This window comes from Natator depressus, chromosome 8 (assembly GCF_965152275.1).
Source record: "Natator depressus isolate rNatDep1 chromosome 8, rNatDep2.hap1, whole genome shotgun sequence".
NCBI lineage: Eukaryota > Metazoa > Chordata > Testudines > Cheloniidae > Natator > Natator depressus.
The window spans coordinates 28,195,425-28,223,208 of NC_134241.1; the positions used below are offsets into that span (position 1 = coordinate 28,195,425).

At 38.7% G+C, this 27,784-nt stretch overlaps 1 protein-coding gene across 13 annotated transcripts in view; it reads left to right on the top strand.

The window, feature by feature from the left end:
- TENM2 (teneurin transmembrane protein 2) overlaps positions 1–27,784 on the top strand; it is a 1,431,609-nt gene that overhangs the window by 871,785 nt on the left and 532,040 nt on the right. For 4 of the 13 annotated variants that reach the window (XM_074960662.1, XM_074960664.1, XM_074960663.1 and 1 more), the window contains exon 1: positions 3,679–3,981. The exons of the other annotated variants lie outside the window; for them this stretch is intronic. In XM_074960662.1, coding sequence (XP_074816763.1) covers positions 3,936–3,981 — 46 coding nt within the window. In that variant the 5' untranslated portion in view covers positions 3,679–3,935. Of the gene's footprint in view, positions 1–3,678; positions 3,982–27,784 lie in introns of those variants that run through there. 13 annotated transcript variants of the gene reach the window in all.

The window sequence follows — 27,784 nt, forward strand, 5'->3', positions numbered from 1 at the left end:
TATCAGTTCCAGCTTGTATACTGCCATGTGTCAACATTCTACTTAAATCATAATACATTGTCGTGATACTTCATATGCCGGGCAGCACTGGAAGTACATTTTGCCCAGAAAATCATTCAGCAGCAGTAAAATGGTGAAGCTGCGGTAACTGGGAGAAGATGTGGGTGAATGCCAGGGATGTTAATGCCAGTAAATCTTCCTTTACTCATGGGAAATTAAATGTTTTGTGAGCCTAAAGCCCCCCATGGTTCAAGTAAGTTTAAGTTTGCAAATCACAGCATCAGCACTTCTTACTTGTTGACTGTTGAAATCCTAGAATAGGCGCAAACAAGGAGAAAGACTGGATTTGCTAAGATAGTAGAGAGAAAAGGAAGTGGGAGGTCTTCCTCTTTGACTTATAATTGGCTTTGCTAAGGTAATGCTCAGAGATAGCTTTGATTAGCTGTTTTCCCTAGAGCTAAGAAAACTTCTACAAGACTCAGGCTAGAAATCAGATATTTACATCTCCATGCAAAATGTCAGTACTAGTAAATTTTTCTCTGCAATAGTTATTCTAATGTGGTATTGGATGATTTCTGTATGCTACTGTAATAATGGTTGAGAGTTTTTAACTAGAAACACATTTAAGAAAGATAAAAAAAAACTTTTGCATTTGTGTTACTCCAAATATGTAGCCTGTCATAAACCTCTTGGGCCAATTTCTACTTGCCTTGCTTAGAAGAACAGTCTAACTGCATAGTCAAAACTTCCAGGAGTTGGTCCTTTCAGCAGTGCTGGACTGATACTGTCAAGCAGCCAGATCAGAACCTTTGGAAAAGGCCCTGATTTGGCAAGGTACTTAAACACATGCCTAGCTCTAAGCATGTGAATAGCCCCATTGACTTCACATGCTCGAAGTTAAGCACATACTGTTTAAGTCTCTTGCTGAATTTGGACCTAAGAGGTTTGTGAGTGAAGTGTTAATGGGTAAATAAAGCCAGGAATATTTTCTTCTGATCATTTTTTTAAAAAAATATCTCCCATTTAGTGCAACCGGGTGTATTCCAAGATCCATACAAAATGATCATTCTGATCTAAGGATAAAAGCCTTCCTTGACAGGGACAAGGTATCTCTCATATCCTGGCACCAATATGGATACAACAGCAATAACAAACTGGGTCAGTTTATTAACATAACAGTAGAGTTTTGAGAGAAGTGAAAGTGGGAAATAAACACCCCAGGCAGAGAATCTCTCCCTCCCTAACATTCTTCATTTCTAACATAGATCTGAGAGAGATTAGTCTGTATCAGTGCCTTTAGTCAGTGACTGTGACTCTTTTGATAAGGACGTAGTTATTTTCTGTCACAATTTACAGAAAATCATGTACAGTACCACGTACAATTATGACCCTCCTCCTTTCCTCCTCCTCCTTTCCTCGAAGTAGATCTACTCAGCCAGTCCCACACTCAGCTACAGCCACCTACGCATCAACTCACCAAAGCCACTCATCCCTGCAAGCTTACCCCCCCCCCACACCAGTACAGTCAGTCACTCATCCGTAACACACACACACAAATACTCCCACAGCCTCTTACCCAGTTGCATCTTCCAGCAGAGGTGGGGAATTGATGCTAGAAAAGGAGTCACTCCTGGGGGCGGAGAGGGAAACAAAAAAAGTACCAAGAAGCATGAAGAGCAGCCATTTCCTAGATAGCTTCCCTACAATCTTGTAGAACACAGGGAAATGTTTCTGGTAGGCCACCAGAGGGAGCACCAATGTGCTGGGTTGGGCTAGGCTCACAGGCCTAGATTCAGGAAGAGAAGTCAACAGAATTGCCCTGCAGGCCATATAATATATATGTTTTTGCCCACAGTGTATTCCATATGCTGGAATTGCAAATATGGGATGGTAGCTGTTCAAGAGGCAGTGGAGTGAATCTGTCTTCATTATCTCTCTATTTTAGGTACCTGGTATTGCCAAACTCTAGCATTAAACACCATTAGATTGACTTACAAAGCATGGGAGAGTTAAAAATAAATTTGGAGTCTCTATCCTGCAAGTTTGCGAACCACTAGAGTTCATGTTTTCAACCTTTCCTCTTCAATCGTTGCGGCCAGGAACTGTATTATTATTAAATCTGAGATTCTCATGTAGTCATTGGACTCCAGGAGCCAGACCTGTAAGAGAAACACCAAACTTTGTAAAACTCACACTGAAATCATGAGATGGGTCAACACTGGGTATTTATATGGCCCCTATCACCATTGCATGTTAGCCCCTCATATACATCAATTAATTCATCTGCATAACCCCTTCTGTGGGGTCAAGAAATAATTTAGATGGAGAAGCTGAAGTGTGGGGAGACTAAGGGCCAGATTTTCACAGGTATTTGTCCACTAAACTCCCATTGAAATCAATTGCATTTAGGCCCCTTTAAATATCTGGCTCTATGTGATAAACCCAAGGTTACACAAAAGTCTGTTACATAGCTGGGAACTGGACCCAGATATTCTAAATCCCAGTCCATTGGCCCCGTCCTCCCTATTCTCAATAGAATTAGGATGCTTACTAAACGCTGAGTGAGACACAGGGAGGCAGCTGTAGCAGGGACAGGATTTGTTTACTTTTCCATTGCCCCCTCAATCCTGCCTCCCTGTGCAACAGTATAGTCCTCCTGTGACCTAATATCCACTCTGCATGCAGGGAACATGTCCACTGACCAGTTGACTAGTTGCCCATCGGCCCGATTTGGTCCTGTCCTTACGTTGAAGAAGGCATAAATGAAGTACATCAAATAAGAGGCTCTAACAATATATTTAAAAGGGTATTAAAAGCCCATACTACATGAAATCTAATCCTACTTTATATGAGAATGTTGTTCATGGACTTCTAATTAGAAGAAAAGTTAATAATCAAATCTGAAATTAAAAATTGATTCCTAATCATATTTCCAAGTTCTAAACCTGATCTAATGTCTGACTGATTTGTTTGATACCATTAGTCCTAGATCAGATTCCCTCCGCTCCTACCACCTTCTAACTTGATGTAAAAATAACAGCGTGAATGGAGAGAAAATATCTGTAATACCTGCTCTTTGACACACAAGTTCAGCAGTGCTAATATTTTTTTTGTTACTGTGTAAAACTCAATTATCAACATTAAGTATTAATTCTTTTGTTTACCAATGGTAGTTTGTCAGCTGTCATAAGTAGAGTTCCATCTGCCAGTTAAACTATATTGTAAATTGTTGTAGAAATTAGCAACTCACATTTTTTGTCTGTCCAAATGAATATGTGAACTAATTTGCACATAATGCATCCCTGGAAGAAGAAGAAAAAAATCACAGGTATATTGCACAAGCATATGCCAGTCAGGCAAAAAACCAGGCACACATTGTGATTATCTCAGTTTTCAAACCTGGAAGAGACAAGAATGTGTAGCTAAATGAGAGAGGCAGTATGTCATGCTCACTGAGATAAAAACAGAAGCTGCCAGACACTTTGGCTTTATTCTGAGAATCTTTGCTTGATAACTCCCCAATCTTTTCTTTATGCTTATTCTCCCTCATATTCTCTCTCTCTCTCATTGCTTTCTCATTCTCTCTCTTATTGTTCTCTTTTCCTGCCTTTGATGCACATACGTTGTCACATTTCATTGACTCTCCCCTCTTCTCTGTTCTTACACTCACGCCTAGTGGTGCTTTAGCCAGAGCTTGCAGCCTCTCAGGCGAGTTTTAGTCATGTGTGAAGCTCAGTTTGATCGAGCGCTCCTTTTCTGCCTTTTCACTCTTGCAAAAGATTAAAAGGTGGCGTCACATAGCTCCCCTGCTCCTTCTTGCAGGAGGGACTTAAAAGGGACAACACAAACTAATCACTTTCAATAAGCATTTTCTTGCAAAAAAGGGACTTAGCTGTGCAATTTGAGGCTGGTGGTGAGGACTGGGAAGGCTAGAGATGCTTCATACTGCTAACAAGGGAAGGAAGCCTTCAACTGAGGCAGGTAAGAAGTGTCTGAATCTGAGTGTTTTACAGAGTGGCTTAGTCAAATCGGTAGATTTTCATCATTTTGTAACTGAGGAAAGCATCTGCATCAAAAAGCAGCAGGGATCTTGTATCGGCTTCCTTTCATTCAAGATGCAAAGTACCTGTAATAATTGTGATGTATTGGAACATGCTGTAAATTCAATTGCAAATGGATTTGTGTAGAAGCTGCATTTACACTGAATGTTTGTCCTTCTGTTTTATTTCAGTGCATGGGAGACTGGAAATAGAAAATGCAGCTTTTATGCAAGCAGGACTTTGCATAAGGCTGAATTCAGTGTTTAAGGGGAAATCTCAATGTGCTGTTCAGTGTCTAATTCCAGCTCTTAGTCTTTCAATCTTGCAGGCACCTGAAATTCTGCAATTTGTTTCTAACAACTGAACACACACAATTAATTATAATTATTTGAGGTTTAGAGTAAAATCTAGAGTGGAGTTTGTTGCGGTGATAGTGATTTGTTTGCCTGACGTTTCGTCAGAAGAATAGCTATGCCCCTTTAGACATACTGTAAAACCTAGTTCATGTTTATGTTCTGTTAATAGAGATTAAGTACCATCCTGAATGAAATATGGAACTAAAACTCATAAACTGCACCCGTGTTTAGTAAAGCAATCACCAAATTAGAATGATGAATTTGTCAATTGTCAAATGGAGTTAACTCTGGAAGTGCTGTTCACAAGTACACCTGGATTACTGTAAAGGGGTTTCCGTATAACAGCTATTGAGATGAACTAATTATCAGTCAAAAGGTCTGAACTTTAAGCTATGTGTCTGAAATAAAATTATAAACCTTAGTGTCCCTAGTTTTCAGAAACATGCCTTAGGTTGCATAACTAGTGTGATGGTTGAAAGGGATATAAAGACAAAAAGTAATTTCACAATTAAATTATGTAAAAATAGGAATATATATGTTACGTAAGCTTTCTCCATTCATGACGACTAAAATGGTTAGCTATTGGGATCTTTGTTTTAATTCCTCATTAATTTTTTGGAATCCTGTGCTCCTGCATTTTATAATAATTGTCAGTGTGCGTGACCTAAGACTTTTGAATAAGAGGGATAGTATTCTATAAACCGCAGGATTATTCTTTTTCTCTCCATGGTAATGCAAAGATTCCATTAACCTCTCTTGATAGTCAGACCTTTATTAGTGATTTAAAAAAAGCAAACAGCATGCAATTGTCAGGGTTACCTATTTGTAAGAGTATATTAGTAAATTAAACTGCTACTGGAAAGAGAGGTATAAAAAGATAACTTTATAAGTTACTGTGAAGTAAACCGTATTTGACAGCTAGATTGTAGCATTGTTGACCTATAAATAGGCACAATGCAGAAGGAAATTAATAAATTTGATAGACAAGTTATTTGTCTTTATGCAAGTTTACACTAATGCTATAATACACAGGTGCCCATCACCATATATTTTGTAAAAATCAGCAGTGACTCTTTGGGCATACATTCACATAACTGATTTTACAAGATAGGCAGCAACAAGCCACCATGTATCTATGAGTGGGATCGAATCCCCAGGGAGTTCTAGTCTCCCTTTCATCAATGTACAGGGATTCATATGCATTATTTCCTTTACCTTCAGTGGGAGATACCCATGCAAATTGCCCCATATTTGAAGGTGTGCACTAGACCCCGTAGCACATTGTAGGAAACTCCAAATGAGGCAAAATATCAAAAACTTTCTTAGGGATTTGTCAGGGATATTCCTTGATTCACATGTGAAATTTTATTCAACTTAATGTAGTTTAAAACTTTGCAAAGGCCATGACCATAGCAGTATCTTTTTTCCAAAAATTTCACTTAAATTCTTTCAACTAAAGCTACTTCTCACTTCAAACCTGCATAACTGCATGTCCGATCAACCTCTGCTATGCTTATAATTTCTAAGTTAAAAAGGAGGGGAGTGATTTTTTTTGTATCTCAAACTTGAAAGAATCTGACTATTCCTTACGTAGTGTTTTAAAAGGATGCCTTCATGCTGTCTTAATGATGTTAATAACATAAAAGCTAAGCCTTGATAATAGGTTAACTTTACATATCATTTAGTCAGTTATTATACATCCTTATGAGACCGCAGATCTGAGAGGTCAAAGGCTTGGTGCAACTCTGGCCGCTTAAGCCAGTAGTAGTAACTCTGTTTAAAACTGAATTGCACGTCATTTATCTCTCATTTTGGCAGATGCTTAGTCTGCCCTATTAAACGTTAACTGCATGATTAATATAAATAGCAGCATTTTACTGATGTTCCAGTAGATGTTGCTGGAGAGCAAAGTAAAGATCATTTTTATAGAGAAATAGAAATGCAGCGGGGTTCAAAAAGCAAAGAAAAAACACAAACAATGCTGATAGTATTTATGCAGGTTGCTGATTGATTAATTATATAAGATCATTACATTAGTATACCATTCCACAGGGTGCTTTTAAAACTGAAGATGCATATAGTGGTATTATTCCAATTGTGTTGGATACATGATAGGTCTGTTTGCTATTTGAAATAAACAAAAAAATTGAGTTTACTGAACATTGCTATTTAGAATGCAGATTTTCTCAGAAGAGCTGAGAAAGCATACCCTTAAGAGTAATGATCAAACACATTATAAAAATGTGCACCAGTTGCTAATATGTAATGAAATATTAAGAAATTAAAAGCATGCAACCTCTAAACTAATTTCAGTGCTCTGAGGCTGATTTCCTAGTGAATATTAACCACTTAACAGAGCAATGTGTAAAACAATCAAAAGGATTTAATGGCTTGCTAGTAAGGGTCTATCATTATATAAGTTTGAAAAATAATAGCATTGCCCTCAGAATAGAAAAGGTAATTAAAAAGAGAAATTATGAGCTACATTTCAATAGCAAAAGGCAATGTACAGAATAAAATAAGTAGAAATAGGATACCTGATAGCAAATTTGAGCACTGAAAGCTGTGGTGTCCTATGCTGAAACTACTGTGTTAGTAATCACTCTGATAAAATGACAAAGCAGTCCCAGAGGAGCAGTGGATTCTACTATACAGACATTAACTGATGCAATTTCAGGCAACCACTGACCTCTATCTGTGGGAATATTTATTTTTGGAGATGATAATCAACTAACAGATTTCAAATTCAAAACAGTAATGCATTTTTAAAAACATAAGATAGGTTTTTGCAGTACACACAAAATTTTTTGCCTGGGTAATAGTAGAGTGTTGCCATGCACTTATGTTGTATATCACAGTGCCTTAGCTGAAAAGATTAGTCTGGGGTAGGGGTGAAGACTTGGGATGAGATTCCTTTGCATGAAGATCTCCAATATGTTGAATTTAATACAAAATGTATTGTAGGATGGTTTGATTTAACACACAGTCATTTTCTGTGCTAATATTTTGTACTTCTGCTTATGTGAGCAAGAAGTGTATAGATAGAGAGATGTGTGGCAGATCTTTACATTTTGCATATTTTGTAATTAACACTGTAAATCAAGTGTATTCAGGGATTGCCTATTATTTTATTTTAGTTTTGGTGAATCTACTTTGCTTTTCACAGATGCAGGCTGAACAATTCCCTTTGTCTGAGATATTTTTGTATGACATTTTTCTTAAATGGACACATTTAACATAGCCACTGTTTTTTCTTCAGACTATGCTTTTTGTTCCTTTTGTTTCTTTAGTGTGTTTAAACACACACACACATACACACAGAGTACTCATTAATCTTAAATGAAATGTATTCATGGTTTTTAGTTTGACATTACATAAATGAAATCCTCATCCTGTGTCGCATTCCAGTAGCTTTGGAACCATCAGAACGCTGCAAACATTGACCCAAATTTTTGTATGCATTTTTGTGCATGTCCAATTCAGACTTGCAGATCCCTCAATCTGCACAAACTCAGTTTGGATGTGTGCAATGGAAGAAATGTACATCTAAGCTGGGCATGTGCAAAAGTGCACAGGCACTTTTGTTCATATCTCTTTTAAAATGCATGCCATTATATCTGTGCATGCCACAAGAGTGGGTTGCAAACTCAGTTGTCATGTACTTGTCTTTCTTATTTTGTTTTATTTCATATATGTCAGTTCCCTGAAATGGTACAGAATTCACTTTAAATGGCTGTAACGTATCATAATTTAAGAGAATTCTCTGTTGAAAACAATAGGGAATTCTGCTTAAAAGCTGATGACACATTATAGCACTAAGGAATAAACTTTCTTCTTTGTATTTTTCTGTGATCTCAAACTCATAAGGAAAAAAAATCAGCCCACCCTGAACAATTGCTGCTTTATGTGGGAAGCTGATAGATTTTACTAAAGAATTCTGTAGATTTTCACAGATGTCTACGGCAAAAATAACATTACTTTGTTAGTGGGATTCTATTTCTGAATACACTATAAAGAGCTTAAAACAGTTACAGTGTAGACAGTCTATGGCTGTCGTTAGTCTAATGCCACACCTGTCAACAATAGTTGATACCTAGTCTGAGTGATTGTGCAGTTGTCTCTGTGTGTGTGTGTGTATACACATACACACGTGTAATGTATAAGATACATAAATTACAGAAAGTTTTAACTAGTGTACATGTATGTAGACTACCCCATATCACTTGAGAGCAGGATGAAAATACAAACTGTTTCTTCTCCTGCATGCATTAATTTAATTCTTCCCATTTACTTGTCCAATGCTTTCATCTGCTCACTACTGTAATACCTTCAAAGATGGGGTCCCACTCTTGGCAGTCACACCTGACACTATCAAACATTAGAGACATCACTTTCCATACATGACTGCTTTCATAGAAGCAAATTACGGGGAGTATTATTGTGATTAATTTCAGAGTAGCAGCCATGTTAGTCTGTATCCGCAAAAAGAAAAGGAGGACTTGTGGCACCTTAGGGACTAACAAATTTATAAATTTCTGGGTGTTTATCTTTCTGTGTTTATTTGGAACAGAAATTGGTTATGCATAGCTCTAATGTATACTGGAAATATGTTACTATATACAGTGCATAGAGTATCTGGGAAGCTTGGACTGAATGCTTCTATGTAACTCATACCATCCTTTCATCTAATACACTGGAATTAGGTCCAATTCTAGCCATTGTATAAAATACATTGTAGTTAACAGGGTTTTTTAATCCTCTATGTATAATTTGTGAAGAGCCGCAATGCCATAAAGTTTGCTTGTACGGTACTTACTAAAACTCTTACTCGAACTGCAGCTCACAACTGTTCCCAGATCATGTAAAATTTACGTCATGTATTATGATGTGTAGTATGATGTAAAATTCTGTAATAACCTAATGCAAAGTAACCTATTAGAAACTAAAACCTATGGTAGATCACTTTTTCTGATTGTTCACACCAAAATATCTTTATGCCTATTTCATACCATGGAATAATGTGATATGAAAGGATCCTACGAATGGCATTTTTGTGGCATGTTACTAGTATTGGAAACAAACATTAATGAGTAAATTTTCAGTGCAATGCTGTAGGATTTCATCTGCGTGCCTTAACGCTATTTATTCTGCATGGAAAAAAATGTGCATTTAACAGGATGAACGCACAATCATTTATTTATTTGTAATACCATTTTGATTATTTATATATGACCAACCTGTATTATCAGGTTTCGATTAATGGTAACCCTTTTGGTGTTAACACAGGCATGAAAGAAAAGCAGTAATTCTTACAGCCCTGTACATTCCCCTTTATTATTGGATTAATGTCTATTTTGAATAGGCTTTATTTGATAAAGTTGAGCTCTTTACCTTGGCCCTTTCTCTTTGGACTAGATGTCAAGCTCAAAATAGGCTTTTATACACATTCCGTCTAGGCAGCACAACAGAGGCAAGCAAGCTGCCACAAGATGTTACCATTTCTAAAAAGTGTTGACTCCAAGTTGTGGGTGGCATTTCTCCCCCTCTTTATGCATTCAAGTATGATCTGGTAACGTAACGAGAATTAGAACTTTACCTTCCTCATGAAATGAACAGGTTTTGATTCTTAGAAATGTGATATATTATAGTGTTTATATCGAGAGTCACATATAAAGCTAAATCCCCTTCATGAGGCTGAAAATTAAACTATCTGTGATATTTGGGCAGGGGAGTTGAGGGGAAACAGGTTTAAATATATCTGGTAAAAGATTCCATGCATATAGTAAATACACACAAGAAATAAAACCATTCTAAACCTAATGCAAAATGGGCTAAGTAACTCATGCAGGATGTGTGTGTGTTTACACAGATTTATTATAGCATGTAGTGATATCTAGGTCTAGCACTAAAATGCGCACACACAAATAAATGTATAGATGTATACACACACACATACACATATAGTCTCTAGAGGTCAGTAGAATGTAAGGAATGGGCAAATGTTCAGCTCTCTAATATTGAGACCCGCAAACACAGTATATCAGTGCATCCGATGAAGTGAGCTGTAGCTCACGAAAGCTTATGCTCAAATAACTTTGTTAGTCTCTAAGGTGCCACAAGTACTCCTTTTCTTTTTGAGTATATCAGTTGTCACCAATGAGAAAAGATAAATATTCTGTTAATGAAATTTCAAAGTGAAATAATTAGTCACAGTTAACAAAGAGCCAAATGAAAGAGAATCATGTCTGTCTGGTTGGGGAAATTAGTTTAATCTATTTATTTTAGGCAAATTCCTGATAAACGTTCATTTATGTGGCGAGAACCTTGACAGAAACCCAAGTTATAATTATTGTATAATAGTTCATAATAATGTATCTGCTTACCACCTTTTTCTAAGATGATGTTCAGAATGACTGGAATAAAAATCAAAAGAGGCTTTTGTGACATGTCTGAGTACTAAGCAAAGCAGGAACACAATGCAGACAATGTAATTTCTTTTCATATTTATCCATTCATCCTCACCCATTCTTCATAAATTGTTTTAACCTTGTTCACCTTCTGCTAAAATTGAATATTCTAAATGACACAAATCTCTGGTGGTTTGAGGGTGGATGGAGCTGTCATTCATATTTTCCTTTTTGGGGGGAAAAACCCTGTTTTTGACAGACTTTTTCTCTACTTTCAAAAGCTTTTTTTTTTTTTTTTTTTACCTGTTATGATTATTGGTTTGGTTTCATTATGTTAAGTTAAATTTCCTCTGAGAGGGTTAGCAATGCAGTGGCTCAAGTGGCTCTGAAGGAGTTGGTTCAAATTACAATTTGTGTCACAAGTGGAAATGAGTTTGGTGTCCCTAGTGAAAATTTTGTCCATATCTTAAAAGCATGACACAATTCAACACAATTGTAATTCCCTACCCAAAAGAGGTCAACGAGTGGAATGGCTAGACAGTTGCAGTTCAAGTTTGGGTTACATGAATATGGAGCTGCAAGAGAAGTTTTGCATTCAAATTCAAACAAGAGAAAGTAAGATTTATAGAAGTTCTGATTTGGATGCTGACTTTTGCATTGCAAGAAAATTTACTTTTTTTTTCAACTGAAATTCTGCTCAGCAGAGGAAATATATGATGGTTTGAGAAGAAGGAATAAATGTTTAAATAAATTTGACTAAGGCTGGAACACCTACAGGTTCCTTGCTCTGTGGTTCTATTTGGTCCGTTGGAATACCATAGCATACCTTATCTCATTTGGGAGTTGCGTTCTTGTTAAGCAGGCCTACCTAGGAAAAAAGGTGAATAAAGCCAAAGTTCATTATAAGAAAATTGGGGAAATTAGCTTTGTGGCACTTGGTGGCATTCTATTAGTACAGCAACAATTCAAACGTCATATAGTTGATGCACAAGATGGACTTTATGCAAGACCACTTGTGGGGCATATTTGCCCTGTATACCATTTCTGTTGCTCAGCAGTCAAGTGATCAGTCTTCAATGGCTGTTGGCTCAAAATCTCATTCGGTATTCTGCCAAAGAGGCTCTTTGCATATGGAAGAGCACTCCTACTTTTGCTATGATAGTATTGCTTTTTCTTCAAAAATATTGAAAGAAAATACAGTTGTCACAAGTTCTACAGTGTTTGAACTTTGAAGGTAAACTTAGTCAATGCCTGCCTGCACTTAACCTGCGCTGTGCTTTACTTGCAACAGTGCTGTTTAGTCATTTGTTTTCATAGGCATTACATTTCCTCCTCCTCCACTATGAGGGAGTCTTTTACAAGTTTTTGTTTCTTTATAGAATAAATAATACATAGTGAAACTGTTCAGGATACATCAATAGCATGGAAACATAAAGTTAAATATTGATTGATAAACAGTGCTATAAAGTAGTGCCTTGCATGTCTACATGGGAAATTTCACAGCATAATAATAGGTGTAATTATACAATTATAATTATGTATTGATGCTCTTATTTTGGAAAAAGTAAAGTTATATCAATAGAACTGTAGGGGTGGTGGTATTATTTATTTATTATTATTACAGACATGTTTGTAAATTTGGGCAAACCTTTAGAAGTAATTCACTGTTTTTTTTCTCTTCACTTTTTTTTTCTCTTCCTCTCCCCTCCCCCTTTTAGTTTGTCATCCATCTGTGATACTTGAGACCTTTTTTGTTTCCCGTTTGTTGTATGTTGTAGGGTAAGATGTTGCTATTGTGTAGCTCTTGTGTTTGGACTTAGACAAGTTGCCCCTTTCCATTTTACTAGGTTTTTAGTTATTTTTGTTAGGATGTCCTGGGGCTGTCCTTTGAAAACTAAAAGTCTAATCTAGAAGGCTGAAGAGCTCAACTGTCAAAATAGTTTGCTTAGCATTTTTCTTGCTAGAAATCTAATTAATTGCTAAAGATATTATTCTGACTTCTTTCCAAAGTAGTTTAGAAAATCAAAATTTTAAACTGTCATTTTTTGCTTATGGATCACTTACTGCAGATGATGTAGGACTAACAGCTTTCGATGGGGCTGGTCTAGCAAAACTAGAGCTCTGCAGGTAGGGCTCAGTCCTGCAAAGTGCTGAACACTCTTTGGAGATGCTGAGTGCCATCAACTCTGTGACATCAACAAAATTTGAGTGTGATCAGCATCTCATGGGATTAAGTCCTTATTTTCTCTATGCTATAAAAAGACTAAGATGGAGATAGTCACAGTGAATACTTCCTGCATTGCAAATACATTCACTGTTCTGTATATGTTTGGCAAAATCTGACATAGCCATATCAGATAAATGTGTGCAAGACAAGAGGAATTACTTCTTCATACAACACACAGTTAACCTGTGGCACTCACTGCCATGGGATGTTATGATTGTTAAAAATATAACTGGATAACAAAAACCTAGATAAGTTCATGGAGGATAGGTCCATCAATGGGCTATTAGCCAAGATGGTTAGAGATGCAACCCCATGCTTTGGGCAACCCTAAACCTCTGATTGCTGAAAGAAGTGAGGGGAAGACAGGGGTGGATCACTCCCAAATTACTCTGTTCTGTACACTATCCCTGGCGCTCTGGAACTGGCCACTGCCGGAGACAGGATAGTGGGCTAGATGGACCTTTGGTCTGACCCAGCACAGCAGCTTTTATGTTCCTGTGTTCTCACTGAAGTGCATTGGAATTCTCCATGTACATCTCAGGGTAGAATCTGGACCAGATCAACAAATTTTGGGGGGAGGGATAGCTCAGTGGTTTGAGCATTGGCCCGCTAAACCCAGGGTTGTGAGTTCTAATCCTTGAGGGGGCCATTTAGGGATTTGAGGCAAAAATTGGGGATTGGTCCTGCTTTGAGCAAGGGGTTGGACTAGAAGACCTCCTGAAGTCCCTTCCAATCCTGATATTCTATGAACTACATGTTTGGAACATCTGAATGCCAATTAGATTTGCACATACATACAATCCTACAGAAGAAGGTTGGGGAGGTTATATCGAAGGGAAAGGTGGCTAGATAGAATATTCTCTCATCCACATTGCATAGCTGCTTCTCTTCCCTGCTTGGTTTGTGTCTCTGCTCTTTTTGTCCCTGGGGAAAGCTGCTTAGTAGACCTGAAAGCTGTGGTAACAAGTGCTTTGTGTGGCATGTTTTGTCCTTTCTATACAGTGGATCTTACAAACAAACTTTCATGGTTAGTCACTGCTTCCATGGGTATTAGTAACTCCTCTCTGCTGTGTCTTCCAGAGATTGTTCAGGGAGTTGGCAGGATCCCAGCCACAGGAAGCACCTGTGTGTGAGATGAGGACAGGGAGCAGATCTCAGTCCTCTGCCAGAAATCCTGGCCAATCTCCTTTCCTTATTCACACTGCCACCGTTCTTAAGAGAAGGATTCACTGGACAGTTAACGCTTTGAGAGTCACATGTCTTGGGAGGCCTGCATTCCCCTTCTATGGTTGTTTTACGGATGAAGAAAAGAAGCTGTCTCAAGTGCAGAATATGATTTACAGGCACAACTCCCATCAACACCCATGCACGTATGAGGCCAGAATTAGTGCGTAAGAGCCCTGATCACTGAGATGTGAGCAGGTGAAGCCCCATTAATTTAAATACAATTGTTAGGATATACTGGCAAATATTCTGGTAAACCATGTAAAGTAGCAATATCAATGAATCAAGCATAGGATTGTCTCACTTTGGGTGGTATACACTGAAGGATTTTTTTAATCTCAAGTATATTGTTTTGCTTACTTAGAGTTGACGTGGCCATATTTATATATTTTTGAGCAGCCAGCCAACAAATGATTGTAATTTAACTGCAGTAGACTACATTTTTTTTTAGATATAGGCATACAAGGCTCTTGTTGACCTCACTGAGAACTGGGTTCATGCATTTGAGGGCAGAATTTAACTGCAAATGTCTCATACTGGTTTTAAAAAATCATCAATTTTCAATAGTCTTTTTTAGTTTCACCCTTTTAATTGTATCAGAAGAAATATTAATAATGAAGAGTTGTGTGCTCCTATCTGCATGTTCAGAGTATACACATGTAAATCCAACATTATCTGTGCCATCATGTCTTCTACTGAGATAAGAATAGTTGGTTACTGTATTTCTTCTTAACAAGAGAAATGGTATTTTTAGATAATAGAAAGACAAAAGTGCTTGTCTTATGAAAAATATCAACTCACTCACAGAATTATATCCATACTGCAGTAACCATGGCATCCTTCATATCCAACGTATTCTGAAATGACTCTAATGATCAATATGACTATAAAACAATAAATTGTTTCCATTAAATTATTTAATTCTCTCTCTCTCTCTCACACTCACACACACACACACCCCAACACACTATTGATTTGGATGCATTTTGTGATCCCAATTATGGTTGTGGATTTGTTAATGTAAAATTGGCAATTGTTGGGCTTTGAAGAGGGATGCAGCATCTTCAGCAAGAGCTTATTAAACTGTAAAATATGGATTGTCTTTACCCTAATGGCCTCTGAATCCTATTACCATCCCATTAGAGAGTGTGGGATTTTAGTAATTCTGTTGTTGTTTCCAGTGGGCAGTGACTATAATGGGGAAGGGCAGGGGTTAATGCAATTCATCTCTTTTAATACTTGTAACTCTGAGTCCCTTATCACTCTGCATGGTTTCATTAGGTTTCCTTTTTTTAGATGCCAAGAGAGTTTCTTTAAGCACCTCAAAATAAAAATAAAAAGAACTTGAGATTTCCTTAGTTATCTCCATTTTGTAAACAGAGGAGAAATGAATACGTTGGTATGTAAACATGTTCAAAATAGGCTGCAGTGCAGAAGGGTTTTCAATTACTATCATTATGCCAAGATCTGTATTAAAATACCTCTTCAGTCAAGATCATTATTATATTATTATTTATTTATATTGCAGTGGCACCCATAATGTACTAATCATTTTTGAGATTAATAGGAAGGTATCATACTTGCCCCAAAGAATGTAACAGTCTGAAAGAGAAAAAACAGAGGGTGGGGGAAGAGGCAGAGCTAGTTTCACATTTTATTTTTGTCTGTTGGTCTGTCTTTTTGCATAAACAAACCCACAACTGCCCTTCTACCTTGCAGTTATTAGCTAGTTAATTTCTTGCAGGCTTCGCAGCAGAAGCACACCTTGAGGAGGGATTTGATTGAGGGTGCATTAGCTGAGAAAGAGGATGCTGTGTGTAGAGGCTGTTGGCACTTCCCAGTAGAGGATACGGCCAACATACTGACTGCAACAACTGCATAGGAAGCTGGTATAATATTTCCATGTATTTTGTGGAGATTCTTTGACAGCTGAGTTCCAAATGCCAGAGGGGATTGCTTCTAATGTTAGAACAGAATCAAAATTGGGAGATTTCAAGCTGACATTGTTAGATCACTTAAAAGAGAGGGTTGTCAATGGAACTTTTAATATGCACTTTATCTGATGCTGATGTGCATGTCAGGCTGAGTTGGCATCAGACGTTTAATTTATGAAAAATGTTTCTAGCTAATAAATTTTTTCTTCAAAAAATTGTAAACAGGAGAGATTAGTTGCAAAACAAATTAGTTTCCCACAGAGAAGCACGGAAAGGTGTAACCATTTTCCTTAATTGGAAGTAAGAAAGCATTACAAAGGCTGGAAAGTTCATAACTTGTTTTTCCTCAGGTCTAGTAATGGATCAAAACATCTGGGTTTGATGCACCACAGTGTCACCTGTAGCTACAACTGCTCCTTCTGCTGTGTGATTGACTAAACTCTTATGCCCAAATAAAAAAAATTGGTGAGAGAGAAATGGGAAAAGATGGGTCTTTTGAAACACAATTAGTGATGCTCATAGGACTTGTTGGTCACATATTACTATATAATTATATGCCCACGTGTCTAATAACAAAATGTGCAAAGGCAAAATAGAGTAATTCTAAATTTAACACTTCAGCTTCAAAGTATTCTGGAAATATTAACTCCTTATGCCGTGCCACACCCCTGTGTGCTGGGATCCTCCATAAGCTGTTTCTCTGTGGCCAATGCTATCAGGCATTGCAGACAGGTAGGTGTTTGCCACACAAGTGGCAGTCTGGGCACTGAGATCTAAGATTCCCCCAGTTGCTACTGGTACCATTTGGCTTTGTGAGGAAAGGGACTCAAGGGCTTCCCCCTTCCTCATCTCCTTCCAGGCCACTACTTCAGGGCTGGGGGAAAGGAACTCAAGGATTTGCCTTTCCATGGGTGCTGCAGGTCTGGTGAGGGAGGAGCTCTAGAACTTTCCCTCCCTTTCTCTCCCCCTCTGTTTCTCCTACTCTCACTCTCTCTCATGGAAAATGAGGGAGATGGTGTGTGGGATGGAGAGAGGAAGTGTTAGGAGGCAGAGATAGAAAGGCGGACACTGCGTGGTATAGAAGAGGTGATAATGAATGAGAAAGGTGAGAGGGTCAACAGGGAGGGCAGAAGGAGAAGGAATGATTGAACAAAGAGGTAGACTGCCTGGGAGAGGCATTAGGGTAAGAAGGGAAGGAAATAGGAATTGGGGAGGCTGCACACATGGGTTTTAAAACTTGCACTTGGGAAAGTCACTTTTTCAGCATGCAGAGAAATAGAGTAATATTGTCTGCAGGGTAGGTAAGTTATATTTGCCTTCCCTTAAAAAGAAGCCTATGTGACTTATCAGAGGTTACGTGTTGAGTGACTGTTGTAGCAAGGGCTACACCTCCAGGCCTCCTGGCAAACTAGTACTCTGCTTAGACCTCTCCTTCCTTCCTATATTCACTTATTTATGTGTATTGTGGCAGTGCCCACAAGATCAGGTCAGGACCCCATTGTGCTAAGTTCTCCCACAAATACATAGAAAGAAATGGTCTCTGTACTGAAGAGCTTGCAATCTAATCAGGGGTACTGGAACAATTAGAATAGTAGGGGTGCTGAGAGCCATTGAACCAAACTGTAACCCCTGTATAGCATGAAAACCATTTCAAGGCAGGGGGTGCAGCAACACCGCTAGTTCCAGCACCTATGAATCTAACTTACAATTACAATTACACAATAAAGGTTGTGTTATCTGATTATTGCAAGCTGCTGTTTTGGCATAACCAGCTAATAGGAGACTACTCATCCTGTTAAAGAAGCTGACTCCTTGTAACTCGGTCCCCTTAAATTGCTTGATAGCCACTTGGTTTCAGCTGCCAGGATCTAGATAATTATGTTAGAGTAAGAAAAAAAGTATGTTGTGTTTGAATTTCACACTAATTGGCATGGATTACTTGATTTCAAATATCAGTGTTGTTTCTTAGCTCAAATGTCACAGTTGCATCATTTTGCTCTATGCCTTAGGAGAACAATTAGTTAAAACTGAACTCCAGTAAAAATGCTAATACCACTACTTTATTAATATGGATATTTTCCAAAACCGATTGAAGTCAGTAAGCATAGTGCAGCAATGGTCTCTCATTTTTATCTTGAGAAATAATAGGGAAATGGAATATGACAATAGCCTGGCTTTCCTCAAAACTTTATGTCAATGAAAGTGAGTATGCATGGCAACCATCACAGGGTAATTACACATAGCTTGATCCTGCATTGTGCAGGTCCAGAGTCTTGTGCATAGAAGTGCAAGTGAGGAACGGGAGAGTGAAGCAAGGGAACGTGACCCTGCAGAGAGATGGCACTTTTGAAGCGCTTAATGATTTATTAATGGAAACCAATTCATGAGTACTCTCAGTGTTACGCTTTGGATGTTTCAGCAGCACTTCACATGGTTAATGCTGCTGTGATCCTTTGTTAACGGAATGGGTCAAGCTATTTCATTCTCAGTGGTCAGTGGTGGGATGGTTTAAATCAGATATGGTTTCATTTTCCTATGATGCAATGCAGTCTTTATTTGTCTTCAGTGTATGTCTCAGGCCCCACTGGATTTTGTTAGTTTTTGTAGATGACACACCTATTTGGTTTCTTTCTTTCGTATCACCATCACTTGCTGCCTACATCAGATCAAGACATGGGTGTCATATTGTTTTATGAAAATAAATCCAAATTACAGAGTTGTTCTGCTGAGTCAGGCTCTTCTGTGTAATTTCTTTTGTATAATGCTCATGTTACACTATGCTTGAGTGTTGAGTGTCTTTGGGTTGCATTGACCTGTGATTTATTGATCGATAAGCATCTCAGGATTGCTAGGTAGGTACCTTTTTATCACTTCAAAATATATCTGGACTAAGGCTTCTGCTCACAACAATATGTAAATTTTGGTAAAAGCCTTTATTATTTCATGGCTAGACTAGCAACTCTACAATTGTCAGCTTCTAAACTGTACTGTTATAGGATGTAGAATATACAGAATGCAGCTGCTCAGATTCTTACAGGCATTCACTTGTCTCAGAATATTAAAAACCTCTCTCTTCAAACCCCATGCTGGATGGTTGCGAATTGTGCCATGATCCATGATTTTAAATTTTTTTCTACTCATGCTGGGTGAAATTCAGCTCCATGCAGAGGCCCCTCTCAAGGCCTGTTCACCACATGACCCTATTTTGAGGATTGCAGTAGTAAAGAATTTCACCCACACTGTATGGATTGAGTAATCATTTTGTGTGTCCCAATCATAACCTTGATCCTTGATGTAATGGGAGTCAGAACTTTGTTGAAACTATGCTCCTTTGTGGAACTGGCTGCTAGCAGTCTACAGAAAACTCCAGTCTATTGTGGCATTTGAGTTTAAAATTAAAGTTTTTATTTGTAAACTCTTTGGGGCATGAACCACCTTATTGATTTGTGTTTGTACAGTACCTTGCACAATGACTGGGTCCATGACTGGGTCTCCTAGGCACTACTGCAATACAAATTATGTATTGTGGATTGAAAAGCTGACTTTGTACTAAAATTAAACCAAGCTCAAATTACTTCAATGTTTTACATGTGCCAGAAAAAAAACAACAACAACATTTTATTTCTGATGCCAAAGAGCTGCATTTCCCATTGACAAACATCAGAGTCTTACCCTAAATGTAATTATAAGGAATCTGAAGTTAATAAACCACATAGTATTTTCATTTTCATCTATAAAGCAAAAATATAATGCTTAGGGAAACACTCAAGGGAGATGGAAACATGGACATGAAGAATTATATAGTCCTGTATGGAATCTGTCATACAGATTTGAAGTTTGGGTGGTATCCCCTGGGCTAGCAGTTTAAAAATAATGTTCAAATCTGGTTACCAGTTTGTGGTAAAGTGACATAGTCTTATTTCAGTGCCAGAAGTTTCAGCTTCATAGTTTCAGCTTCGTAACTAAGGTTACCAACACTCCTGGGTTGGCTGGGAGTCTACTGGAATTGGCCTCAATATCCCAGTGACTATTAAAAGTGATCTGGGAGGTTTTAATAAGCCAAAAGTCTGGACAGCGGCGCAGCTCCCAGAAGCAGCCAGCATGTCTGGCTCCTAGGCGCAGGGGCCAGCAGGGGGGGTCTCCATGCGTTCCCTCTGCACCCTGACCCGAGTGCTGATTCCACAGCTCTCATTGGCTGGGAACTGCGGCCAATGGGAGCTGCCTGCAGGCAGGGGCAGCACGCGGAGTCACCTGCTCGCCCCTGAGCCTAGGAGCCACCCAAGGTAAGTGCCGCCCAGCTGGAGCCTACACCCCTCACCTCCTCCTACACCCCAACCCTCTGCCCCATCCCTGAACCCCAGCTGTACTCCAACTCCCTCCCAGAGCCCACACACCCTGCGATTAGAAAGTTGGCAACCCCATTAGTAACTGCCCTTATGAAGTAAGGAACCTGTCCTGTTTCCATTTAAATCAATTGCAAAATTCCCATTCAGTAGAAGCAAAATTGGGCCCTAAATGGAGATGAAGGTATCTGTAGATCCAAAGAAGAATACACATAGAGCTGTTACTAATCTTACTTCTCTGTATATTTCTATTATTTAGCAGTAAATTATTCCTGTTTGGAAAATATGCACTAATGTGGAGTTCTGACTGGAGGATTGGGACCTAAAATGTATTCATACAAAGGGTTATGAATTGAAGCCTCCTTTGCATATAAAGATTAGATTGTGCCCTTTTCTGTCTTGTTTGGAATAGGAGAATTAAAGTGGGGCTTGTTGCTCAGCCAGCTTGAATCTTGGGCCCATTTCTTGGGTAGCGCACGGCCTCTGCTCTCTAGCTATTCCCCCCCCGTGAACTGCTGAGGTAGGAGAGGGTAAAGAGGGGTGAAGCCTTGGGATAAGGGGAGAAGTAACTTACAGCCCTTTCAAAGGCTGCCATCACTTACTTTCTCTCCTTATTTCTAGGATGTGGGGAGTCACAATTTCTTCCCAGGGCTGCTCCTGTTTGGAGCAGTTACACACCTTCCTTATGAAGGGTTGATCCTGAAGGCTTAATTTTATGTACTCCTAAATGAATTAACGTGCTACTACAACATAATGATCTTCATTGTTGATGCTGGGAAATCATGGGCAAAAAAATCCCTAAGAATCCACTTATGCCAGAACAATTTGAGAGACAAGATGGGTGAGGTAATATCTTTTTTATTGGACCAACTTCTGTTGATGAGAGAGACAAGCTTTGGGGTTTACATAGAGCTCTTCTTCAGGTCTGGGAACTTACTGATGGCATAGAAAATCAAAAACTTGAAAGTTTTGTTTAATAAACAAATGATCAGAGAATTCACATGTTACTTAACATCAAACACAGCATCACCAAATGCTATAGATGAGAAAAGGAGTACTTGTGGCAACTTAGAGACTAACCAATTTATTTGAGCATAAGCTTTCGTGAGCTACAGCTCACTTCATCAGATGCATAAAGTGGAAAGTACAGTGAGGAGATTTTATATATATGCACGGACCATGAAAAAAAATATATACATTGTAAGGAGAGTGATCACTTAAGATGAGCTATTACTAGCAAGAGCATCCGATGAAGTGAGCTGTAGCTCACGAAATCTTATGCTCAAATAAATTGGTTAGTCTCTAAGGTGCCACAAGTACTCCTTTTCTTTTTGCGAATACAGACTAACACAGCTGCTACTCTGAAACCTGTCATAGATGAGAAAATTATTCTAAAACAAAACACTAGGGGCCATGCCCTTTGAGATACTGAACACCTTACACTAGTATTGATAGTGTTGGGAATTGAGAGTGCTCATTGCTTTGCAGGATCAGGCGTTCATTGTGTACATTAAGGAGAAAAAATCATTGCACTGCTTTTCATCATACACGTGTTCTTTGCTCCTGATATTTTCCTCCTGGTGGCCAAATGTAAACGTCCTTATTACAGTAGTTTGCAAACTATAGTCTGTTAATTGCAAGTTATCTTAGCAATATGATTGGACCTTTCAGATAATCAAGATCCTTTCTGTTGTTTCATCATGTCATTCTCTAGCTCTGCTGTTCTGCATCAAATACCAATACCTCATAATTCATTATGGGAGTTACAGGATTGCTGCCTTTACAACATGATTTACTTTCTAAATATATCCCCCAAATGCATTTTGTTATATTTCTTGCTTAAGTGTTCTCATTAGCGTGCATAAACAGTGAGCCCTTTTTGACCTCTTCAGTGGTATTGGTGTTCAGACACTGTGAATTCATTTATTGCTGTGGAATGCAGCTTCCTTTCTGCAAAATAGGCATACTGTTTGGGCAGTCCTGACACTGCATTTCAAACCTGTACTAAATTGGCCAGAGTTTCTGCACGAATTCTTTGTTGTGCACAGATATTAGTTTAAATCTAGACCTGTCTCGAGGACAACAATCCCATTTTGCAGCACCTGTGGAGATTTTTAAATTTGTTTTTGTTGAACATTGGAATGAAAGCAATACCTTCAAACATTTTGGTGAAAATGTAATTGTGTTGAAATGTCTGTTTTTGGGCTGAAACCTAAGCTACCCAATTAGAAAAGGAGTGTATGTGAGAGACTCTATAGCCTGATGCTGAGGGCATTGGGAGCCCCAGGTTCAAGTGTCTCTTCCGATGAAGTGAGCTGTAGCTCACGAAAGCTTATGCTCAAATAAATTGGTTAGTCTCTAAGGTGCCACAAGTACTCCTTTTCTTTTTTCAAAACTGAGCTTGTCATCTTAAATCTTTCTGAATCTGGCACAGCAGGGACTTTAATCTGGATCTCCCATATCCCAGTCATAATCATGAAGCTGTAGGTAGGCGTGGCAGAATTCAATATTTATTTTTATGTAATTTTGATGGATAATATTGATGTTTATTGTTAAGATTTTTTTAATTTTTATCAATTTAAATTTTCACAGTTGTGAGAAATTATGGGGTATCAGATGATGGGGGAGTCAAAAATTATTTAATGACATTAGACATTGAGATAGTAAAAGTTAAAACTTCATAACCATTAAAACACAAATGGTCAACATCACAGATCAAAATATACAAAGTAAATAACCTTAAATCAAACTCCAGTAAGTTCTGAAGCAGCATTTTTCTTATGTTGGCTATCTGTAAATTTCTGTTATCCATGAAAGTATTTTTTCATTGCTTTGGGTGTCTACAGTCAAATCAATGGTTAGCAACATTTACTCATAAAAATCTAATCCTTCCAAGCCTAACTATAGTGTGTGAGACAGAGTATGAGTCTTTCTCCCTATGTCGTCTTCTCTTGCAAAACAGCATTCCTGACAAAAACTGTTGAAACCGATATGTCTCCGCAAAAAGGTTTTAGTGAAATTTCATTCAGCTGGAAATGTTCCAACCAGCTCTATTTAAATCCTCAGTGAGAAGAAACAGTACACTTATATGTAAACCATCTACACAATAATTTTGTGTGGATGTATAAGTAACAGAGGGAAGTGCAAAAACAACCGCGGGCCCAGTTTCACAAGATGCAAATTGAGGGGCTCAGCATCCTCATTTCCCATTGAACTCTAGGGATTGTCTTCATTATGGGGGTAAGTCGACCTAAGTTACACTACTTCAGCTATGTGAATAATATAGCTGGAGTCAACATAGTTTAGGTTGACTTATCCTGGTGTCTTCACGGCCTGGGTCGACGGGAGATGCTCTCCAGTCACTTCCGTTATTCTTCTCAGAGGGCTGGAGTACCGGGGTCGACTGGAGAGCACTCTGCCATCGATTTAGCAGGTCTTCACTGGACCCGCTAAATCGATCCCTGCTGCATCAATTGCAGCAGCGTCAACCTCCCCATAGTGGAAATCAGCCCCTAGTTATTGAGCTCCTTACCAGGTCAAGCCCTTTGCCTGAATATTTTAATACAAGGAAATTTGCAGTACAGTATTTTCATTTCTCATTGCTATTTAAAGAAAACATCTTCTGTTATACAGTATAGAACAGGGTTTTCTCACCTGTTGGTATTTGGTGTATCTATATTATTTTTTCTTATTAATCCTTACACACAGCAGGAAGGGTCATAAAAATTCTACTCTCTTGTGCAGCATGCATTAAAAACCAAGCATAATTAAAATCAGGAAGGATAAAATTTAATCACGTAGGTCATGGATTCTGTGACTTTAACTGATCCCCGTGACTGCTTTGGCTTCAGCCCCACAGATAGTGGGGCTCAGGCTTTCATGATTTATTGTTTATTGCCCATGTTCTGTCTGCGACTTTTACTAAAAATACCCATGACAAAATCTTAATGTTAACAATGAGCGAAGGGATTGCTCCCTCTTTATTCCTCCAGAGGTAGACAGCACCCTGAAAGGGCAGGGGTGAGGAGGAGATTGGGCCAATAGGGGTCCCCAAAAAAGGGATGTATTAGCATGCCCAGGAATGCTGAGAATGTCTCCTGATGTTTCTCTGAGGTGGGCTGGCTCTGCACCACCTCCAGTGTTAGCCCAGGCTTTACAGGTGTGATTGACCTTCTAGCGTTCAGTTGTTTCAGACTTGGTGGTTATATTTTATAGCTCCTCTTCACCTTCATGTTGAAGTATTGCAGCCACTCCTCCAGACCAGAGAGTGGAGTAGTTTCCCCTGAGGCTCTATGCTACATTTATTGTTAGTCTTGCAGTATTTAGTGATTATTTTTTTTAAGCCAGGTCCCTGAAGTCAAGTCATTACATCCTAATTGCTGCTTTCATTTAAAAACAAAAGTAAGTTTCTGGCCCTCATGGTTGTGGAGAAAGGCTTGAATACATGACCTAAGTGTAGCCTAGAGACTCAGAAACCAGAAGACAATTAAAAAGAACTCAACATTTTTTTCTAAATGCCCTTATTTTTTCAGGCTCACCTGTGATTTTTTTTTAAATAGTTGGGCTTGGCGCTGCTGCTACACACACACTTTACCATGGTAGACCCCTGGCTTTTTGTGAGTGATATGAATTTCACCCTGGGACAGCAGATTGGTATTATGTTTTAATTGTCTATTAAGAAAAGCATAAGGTCCCAAGATTTTTCTGTTTAGGATCTATAACATGGAGTTAATCAATGTAAAAGGTGCGTGTGAACGAGAGATTATTTGTGTGTGTGTCTGTGTGTGTGTGTGTGTGTGTATATAGAAAGAGTTCCTGCTTTCTTACATGCACTCAATTTTCTCCTGTGCTAGTGTCTCCTGAGATCCGTAAAGAGTCAGTGCCAAGATAATGCTGGCACCATTTTCTTATTGCCATGGTGATCTTCAGCTCTCCCGAATACCCAAGGGGGGTGGGAGACTATGATATTTTGAAAGCAACTAGAATTTTGGTAATTAAAAAGGCTGGAATGAATAATCTTTCTAAATTTTGCCACCTTGGTAATAATAATAAACTATGTCTAAATTGGAAGGTCATTATTGTCCATTATTTGGCTAATACAGAGTAGTTGTGAGCTGAAATGAACAATGAAAGTTGTGGGCCAAACGCTGGCTGGCCCACAATGGAGGAGTAGGGGCCATGGAGTCCTCTACGCCTTTCTGTCCCTCCATGTGGGGCCAGGCACAGTCACGGTTCATAGCCATTGGGCTCAAGTTCTTCAGTTACCTCAATAAGGTTGGGGAGCAGAAGTGGCTGGCTTCAGAGGGAACTGCATGCTGCACCCGCTTGTGGGGACTGCGCAGTAGCTACTTTGCACCTCCCTTCCTGTGCATACTGAGGTATGGAGGGAAGCGATTCCAGGGAGCTCCCTGTGAGGGGTAGTGCCTAAAAGTCATAATCCTGCTTTGTGTATGTACGTGTAGTTTATGGAATTTGAATATCATGCATGATTTGGGGCATCTGAATTTTTCAGCGCTTTGATAATGGTGTAGATTCTGGCTCAGATCCTGTGTTTTGTCTGGGTTACAACGCGTGTAATGTCAGGTATGAGTATCAGGAAGCTGGTTACAGCATCTTGATTTCCTGTCCAGATGCAGACACAGAGTTGCCCACCTCAGGGACCATTTGGATGTGTTCTAGCCACGCCCCTCACCTCTGTTCTTGAAACCTTTCCATATCCCATACATCCTGTGCACTGGGTCTGCAAGGACAAGGAGGAGGGCAAAGATCATGGAGTTAAGCCTTCAATTTGCTCTGTTAATAGCATAATGTTCTTTATATATTGTCACCAGTTTGTAATATATTAAGAATCCATGTTTGAATTCCCTGTGATTTTAGACTGCTTTCAGGCTAAATTGAAGGCATCAGGCACAGTGAATGCACCTGCAAATTGTGCTTGTTGGTTCTATTAAACATGTCTTTGTGCATGCAAATAGGCATTAATAGATTGTCTACACTGCAGTCACCGGGTATGATTATAGCTCAAGTAGACATATTCAAGATAGTTTAAATTTAGCTAGTCAGATACTAGAACAGTGAATCTGTGGCAGCATGGGCTTCAGCAGGGGCTATACAAGCCCACCAGCTAGCCTGCACTGAAACACAAGGTGCTGTGTCTTTACTGCTCTGGGACCTGGGATAGCTAGATTTCTGTGGCCACATCCAGGGCTGAATATTTTGCTGTCACTCTTTAAAATGTAAGGCAATTGTTGTGGAGGGTGAGTATAAGAAAAAAGGAAAGCAGTAAACGATCATCTGTTTGAAAGTGCTTTTACCTACACTTTCATCAGGTCACATAGGTAAGAGTGCTCATTTATGCCTATCAATAACTGAGTTATAGATCTGTATTGGATTCAGAATGGGACTCTAAGACCAAATGCTAAAGTCCTTAACTCAGAAAAAATGCTGTTGAACTACTCGATTTGACTCATGGAAAAATCAGGGAGCTGTGTGTGTTGAGAGGGAGAGCTTTGCAGGTTGCAGATGGCTGTACTGTGGTAGAAAAACCGTTGGGCCTTTTCTATTGAGATGCACTTGTGCAGTGTTAGAACTGTGTGAGGAAAAATTCAGCCTCAGTTAGTCATATGATAATATAATTAAAAGAAACTGAAAATATTCACTGAATAAGGAAAAAAAATCCAGAAAATAATTATTAAACTAATTAAAAGAAAAAAGGGAAAACTGTGTCTCAAAGAACTCTGCCAATTTTAGCTTCCATAAACATAAAGCCTTGTAGAAATAAATAAATAAATAATGTGCCCTACTGTACCCAAGATGCATACCTATACCTGTCTGCACTTGCAGGGAAAGGATTGTGTAAAACTGGTCTTCTCCAGTTGTGATGATCTGGTACACTCTCTTGAATCTGTGAAGCAGGAGAAAGGCATGCTTGTTCATTAGGAGCTTCGCAAACAGATGCAGATTTCCAATGTGTAAATGGATATTTTAAAATGGATTTTTTCTCAAGTTACCTCCACCCTGTATTTTAGTTTAAATAAAATAGTTATTTGACCCCAGTGTTATCCTTTGTTCTATCCCTCTTCTTGAAATATAATTATAAGATATGTGCACAAACATGGATTCATTTTATGTTATTCTATGCAGTCCCTGGAGGGTGAATTAATACTTGGAAGAGTCATTTGGTATCCACTGTGAAGGGACTAGTGAAGCAATTATTATTTTTGAGAGTAGAAACGTTTAAACTATCTATCAGC